The sequence below is a fragment of the Triticum aestivum genome, chromosome 4B (genome assembly GCF_018294505.1).
Source record: "Triticum aestivum cultivar Chinese Spring chromosome 4B, IWGSC CS RefSeq v2.1, whole genome shotgun sequence".
Lineage (NCBI taxonomy): Eukaryota > Viridiplantae > Streptophyta > Magnoliopsida > Poales > Poaceae > Triticum > Triticum aestivum.
The window spans coordinates 30605306-30611311 of record NC_057804.1 but is presented as its reverse complement, the minus strand read 5'-3'; the positions used below and the strand labels follow the sequence as shown (position 1 = coordinate 30611311).

At 50.7% G+C, this 6006-nt stretch overlaps 1 protein-coding gene across 1 annotated transcript; it reads left to right on the top strand.

The window, feature by feature from the left end:
* Window positions 1-962: 962 nt before the first annotated feature.
* LOC123090795 (suppressor of disruption of TFIIS) lies at window positions 963-3570 on the top strand. The gene is made up of 7 exons (XM_044512135.1): window positions 963-1219; window positions 1360-1523; window positions 1635-1672; window positions 1789-1876; window positions 1973-2212; window positions 2511-2576; window positions 3048-3570. The coding sequence occupies exons 1-7, from the start codon at window positions 1171-1173 to the stop codon at window positions 3231-3233; spliced, it is 831 nt and encodes a 276-aa protein (XP_044368070.1). The 5' UTR covers window positions 963-1170; the 3' UTR covers window positions 3234-3570.
* The last annotated feature ends 2436 nt before the right edge of the window (window positions 3571-6006 follow it).

The window sequence follows — 6006 nt, the reverse complement described above, 5'->3', positions numbered from 1 at the left end:
TGCGGGTCGACGTAGAGCCGGGCCGACACGCCGTGCGCCACTGGATCCACGGTTGGGGTCCGCGGATCTGCCAACGCGGGGTGGAGAGTGATCCGCCCCACCTGCGACCAAAGCTCGTCAAGTTGTTGTTGTAGGTTGGTGACCGCCGGCCTCCAGAGTTCCAGGGACTGCTGGATCGCGTCAAGGCGGGCCTAGTTGGCCGCCCGCCCGTCGTTGACAGCCTTGGCTAGGGCCGCGAGCTGCTCCTCCATCACCGCCGCGTGCTTCGCTTGCTTAGTCTGATAACACGGCTAGGGGTAAGCGGTCTCCAGATCGGCGGATTGGACATCTGATACCAGATGTAACAGGCCTGATCTACTTAGTTCTTTCTTCTGGATCAGATTTGGGAAGGAGAGAGGTAAAGGAAGCAGAGAGAGTTGGTGAGGATATAAGGAGGAGGATCAGCCTCCCTCTCGATTCGTTACAACAAGTGATATTCGATAACCCACACCCTCAGTCTCGCACCCCTTAACTAGCCAGGCACGCTGGCCACACTCAACCCACACACACACACTCATTCCTCGGCCCGACACTGGCCTGGCCCTCGCCCTTCAGGCCCATCAGTGGTGGCGGCAAGCCCGTTCACGCTCTCTTGCTTGTTTGCCAGACGGAGTCCACCAGATAGACGTGACACCAACAAATCTCTCGAAGGTACTCATAAAGGTAGAGTATACATGTGTGCTCGTAGGGATGAGTGTATATGCGTGTACACAAGCGTTTGCGTTTACCGTGTTTGAAAGAAAAATGTAAAGCGACACGCAAAGGCAGCTCTGAGCCAAGAGCGACCGACCGCCGTCCCAGCCCATCCCGGGCACGGAGACGCGTGGGAGCTCCGCGACGCGTCCAGCTATTAAACTTGCACCGCGCGGACGCGAGGAACACGAGCCGCTTCCCCGGAACCGAACGGAGTCGATCGGAAGGCCGCCGCACCTCACGCACTGACGCACATGTATGCGTGTGTAGGCACCTAAATTCCCTGTCATCCACTCCGCACCTGCTCGCGCTCACTCTATTTAAACGCCCCGACTCTCCCCTCTTCCCTCGCTCGCTCCTCTCTCCCGACTCCTCTGCTCCCCTGCTCCGTCGTCCAAGTACGATCGCCTCCTGCTCCTCGCAGCTCGCTCTCCGGCCATGGCCTTCCAGTCCCCCGTCGGCTCCCCCTTCGACTGCCTCCTCATAGGTACGTAAACCAATCAATCAAGGCATCAAGCAACCCATATGCTCCTTCCTTCTTGGCTGTGCTATATGTGTAATCCGTTCGAGCCAAACGATCAAATTCTCATCTGACAAATTCCTCTGCTCCGTGCGTGAACTGATCAGACCTCGACGACACGCTGTACCCGGGCAACACCGGCATTGGCCCCGCCCTGAGGCGCAACATCGACGAGTTCCTCGTGGCCCGGTTCGGCCTCGCCGCCGACAAGGCCGCCGCGCTCCGCGCCGACCTCTTCCGCTCCCACGGCAGCACCCTCGCCGGCCTCATCGTACGTTTCTTCTTCAAACAAACTCAGACGCGCACTCCAACTTCGCCTTTTCTTTCTCGTTTCTGGTCTTCTTACGTGTTTGTGTATTCCGTTCTTTGTCAACTTCCGCAGGCGCTCGGCCACGACGTGCACCCGGACGAGTACCACAGGTCAGCACGCTACAGCAACACCCACCGTCTCTAACTTGTCAAACTAATCTTTCTGCAACGGTTAATCGTGTGTACTCCTCTAAAGTCTAAACACGCCGAGATTATTTACTTTGCAGCTACGTGCACGGGAGGCTGCCCTACGACATGATCACCGCCGACCCGCAGCTCGCCGTCGCGCTCCAGAGCATGCCCCAGCGCAAGATCGTAAGCACATTAGCATTCATCTCTCTCTGTCTCTCGCATCATTTGATCCTCTGACTGGGCAAGTAAAATTGATTTGTGTTCGCCGCGTGCGTGCAGCTGTTCACGAACTCGGACCGCGCGCACATGAAGAGGTCGCTGGAGCGGCTAGGCGTCGACGAGGCCTGCTTCGACGGCGTCGTGTGCTTCGAGACCATGAACCCGCACCTCTTCGGTGAGGACGCGGAGGGGGAGAAGGGCGAGGCCGCCGACGTCGACCGCCCAGCCGTTGTCCTGAAACCGTCCGTCCACGCCTTCGTCACCGCCCTGCGCGTCGCCGGCACAAACCCACGCCGAACGGTAACCATCTGCTGATTTCTTAAGAGTGTATTGCAATAGAAATTGACGTGCACAGCATCTGCTTAATTAATGTGATATGAACTGAAGCCGATGGACGGAAAGTGACACCGGGGGCAACACAAGCCACCAGCTTAAAAAACCATTATTAGCAGCTAATCAAACCCTTATCAGCGCTTGCTTTCGATGAAAGCAAAGCTTATTATGTTAGTATACTAGTAGTAGTTGTCATCTTCGCGTGCTCCGTTTGTGTTCTTGCCTGATCATCTCATCACAAAACTAATACGTGGATCTCTGTCAGCTCTTCCTCGACGACAGCGAGAGGAATATCGCCGCGGGGAAAGCTCTCGGCCTCCGCACAGCCCTGGTAAATTATACATCTCGACCGACCTCATTTCATATTTTGTTCATCTATCTTCAACAGTTCTCAGTGGCGTTGCTGTCCTTCGTTGTTGGGCGGGTAATTAGGTCGACCGATCAGTGAGTCGATCAGGTGTGGCCGGTGCGCGCTGATTAGACAGATGTAGACGCCATTATTCCGTGTATGTGCTTGCTTTCCAATTAGGCCATCGGGGCTCACATTATTGGGCGGTATTATGACGAGCGATTAGCCTGATTTCGCACATGCGATGTCTGTGGCTGGCATTGCCAACACAAATGTGGTGGAGAAAAGATCTCCCAACCGAATGTACCATTTCTACTCCGTCAGCAGTCGCTGGCCCGTCGCATCAATCAGATAGTGTTCCCATTGTCGCCGTCGATAACGTGTCTGTCGGTCCAGCATTCAGTACAAATGAAATCATTAAAGGAGCATCGTCTGATCCAACAGTGTTTGCAGGTTGGCAAGAGGGCGAGGAGCAAGGAGGCGGACTACGCGCTGGAGACCATCGGCGGCCTCCGGCGAGCCATCCCGGAGATCTGGGGCGCCGACGGCGAGCTCCAGCCCGACCACAACGTGGAGAAGAACAAGAGCATGAGGGCCGACCTGGACGCCGTCATCCAGCCCACCTCCATCCAGGCATGATCAATCGCGTCCTGATCTCCAACAACTCCAATCCAGACGACGCAACATGTCCATAATGTCTATGTGATCATTCTGATTGATTCCTGATGCTTAATTATGCGCGTGTACAGTTCGTATGCATGTACAGTAAGAGTACCTACTAGTAGCTGACGGACGGACGGACAGACAGATAAGAATCATGTATGATTCTGATCAGCACCGTGTCGTAAAGCAACAAATCAAAGCAGTTTAATTGCAGGACGAGTCATGTGTCAGTGTGTCACATGTACTACGTGCGCTCTTATACTAGCTTCTTTATATGATCTATCTAATCTAATCTATCTACCTGTTTGATGTTGCTTGTCGCTTTCGATCAAAGTATTTAATCCCCTTCAATCCCCTCCAATCCTCTTTGGTCCATACCCAACCGAACAAGACCTAAGGAATAGAATACCCTCAAGCATAAGAAAATAGGTATTCGCATAACAGAAGCAACCATACACTTGTGAACAGATGAAAAACCATACACTTGTGAACAGATGAAGTGGACAGCAGTTACAAGCACTCACATAGTGGGAATTTTCCATGTCACCGTTGTTTGGAGCCAAATTTTGATCGATAACCCCGCGACAAAGAAAGGAATGGGATTCCTTTTTCTCATATGTAATTCTCGTGCTCTCGGACGTACCATCGCGTGCTGTCCTACTAGCCATAGCGGCTTGATTTTACAACAGGGTTGACATGGACAGATTCGTATGATTCTTCTTGCATTGTTGTACCAGATGACATCTTTTTGTCTATTCCTTCGTCAGAGTCATCGTCGTCGCAGTTAATTTAGTTTTGTTGTCTAAATCATCACACACCCTTCTAATTCATGAAAAATTGCAAGCAGTTAGACCAATCAAACATGTTCATCTTTTTTTTTTGAAAAAAGTTCTTACTTTATAATATTACACTTCATGAGGGAGCACATGAACCCAAAGTCACATTTGAATTGCCTCTTAGAATATACTTTTTTAAAAGCTTTATAAATGCATATAAGTTGGCGCTGAATCGTTTGACACTTTGATATGACATATAAGGCTGAAAAGACATGCTCTGAAGAAGAAAAGGTAATAGTGTACATTAGTTTCAAACTTAGAGAGTGAAATATGCCTCTTTTTTCTCTCTCTCGAGCTGAGCTAATATTTCTAGAAAGACAGAACAAAAGACTAGTAGTAAAAAGTGAAATGAACTCGAATCGTACAGCCGAAAGATGTAAGGTTATGTCTCTTTCACTGTTCCTTCGTCCAATCTTATGTACTGAAGTCAAACTTCCTAAAGTTTGATAATGAATATAATAGTGTTGATTTGTTGTTGTATATGTTAATATCTTTGTCTATAAACTTTGTCAAAGTTTACAAAGTTTGACTTTGACCAAAGCTAATACGTGGAGTCAATAAAAATGAAGAGAGTATGTACTCGGATGGAGACATTTTTTATTTTTTGCATGGAGGGGAGACCCGGACGGAGATTCATCGACTAGCCTTTCCTACCAGTTATACCGACCCTTTTTTGTGTAGGAAAAGATACTGGTAGTAGTCCTTTTGTTTTTATGTACTCCACATATTAGAGTTGACTGAAGTCAAACATTGTAAAAATTGATCAAATACATAGAAAATAATATAAATTATTTACCGTAAAAATCTATATGATGTGAAAATACATTCAACAATGAATCTAATGGTAGTGGTTTGTTATTGTATATGTTAATATTTTTGGTTATAAACTTTGTCAAAGTTTGCAAAGCTTGATTTTGACCAAAGTTAATATGCAGAGTAAATAAAACAAAAGGAATACTATCTATACCGAGCGAGTTAGTAATTGGACGATGGATTGGATCATTGGTTTGGTGCTGCGGATGCGTGGGCGATGACGCGGACGGATTGGTACGTTTCCAGAAGAAGTTGTTGCTACGTTGGAGTACTGGCGGCCGGGTCACACTGTCGGGCTGTTGCATTGCCAATTTGCCGTGTCGCGCTGTCGTCGCTATCCGAAGCGGCTTCCCACCCAGCGATCGATCCATCACATTCCCTCTGCGCTGCGCTCGCTCGCTCGTGTCTTTTCTTTTCTCAGTGTCTTGTTGTTCTCTTGGTCGCTGGATCGTGGCATCCATGCACTCGCAGCATGTGGCACGTCCACTGGTCCCGAGGCCTGGATTGAACTGTGGTCCGCGCGCGAGGGTTGCCGCGTCCGGATGGATAGAGTTTCGAGAGACTGTGTTCATCCGGATAAGCGGTGTTGTAGATCACTACTACTCCCTCCTCCCAAGTGGGGATGGGCGCTGACTGGACAGCTGATCGGCGCCGGGCACCATGCATGCATGCCGAGCTGCTCCCGAAAGAAAAGCGACGTGCGTGCGTGCATGCATGTTCTTGCCAGAGATGCATATCTCGATGCATGAGTTGTACACTCAAGTTGTGGGTCATCGTCAGTCCAACTCCAGCGCACGTTTCAGATAGACGTCCGATTTTATCCGGATTTGGTCCGCTTGAGATAGTAATGGGTAGCAAAACGGACATGCGTGTTCGCTCGTTGTTGGAGGTGTCCAACGCGGCCGATATTCCCCAAAATGTCCACCTGCACTTCGGGCGGCCGCCCGCCCGCCTCGCCCGCTCGCCACTGTGTGCCTGTCGTGTCCGCTCGACCTTCCTCGCCGTGGCCGCGCGCCCGCGCCCTGTAGCGGCCTGCCGCACCTGCTCGCGCTCGCTCGTCGCTCCAGCCCGCAGCTGCAGCAGTAGCCGCCGTCGCTCGC

Coding starts and splice junctions, on each gene's coding strand:
- LOC123090795 (XM_044512135.1), top strand. CDS start 1,171: ATGGCCTTCCAGTCCCCCGTCGGCTCCCCCTTCGACTGCCTCCTCATA. Junction 1,524..1,634: donor GCACCCTCGCCGGCCTCATC/GTACGTTTCTTC, acceptor CAACTTCCGCAG/GCGCTCGGCCACGACGTGCA. Junction 1,877..1,972: donor GCATGCCCCAGCGCAAGATC/GTAAGCACATTA, acceptor GCGTGCGTGCAG/CTGTTCACGAACTCGGACCG.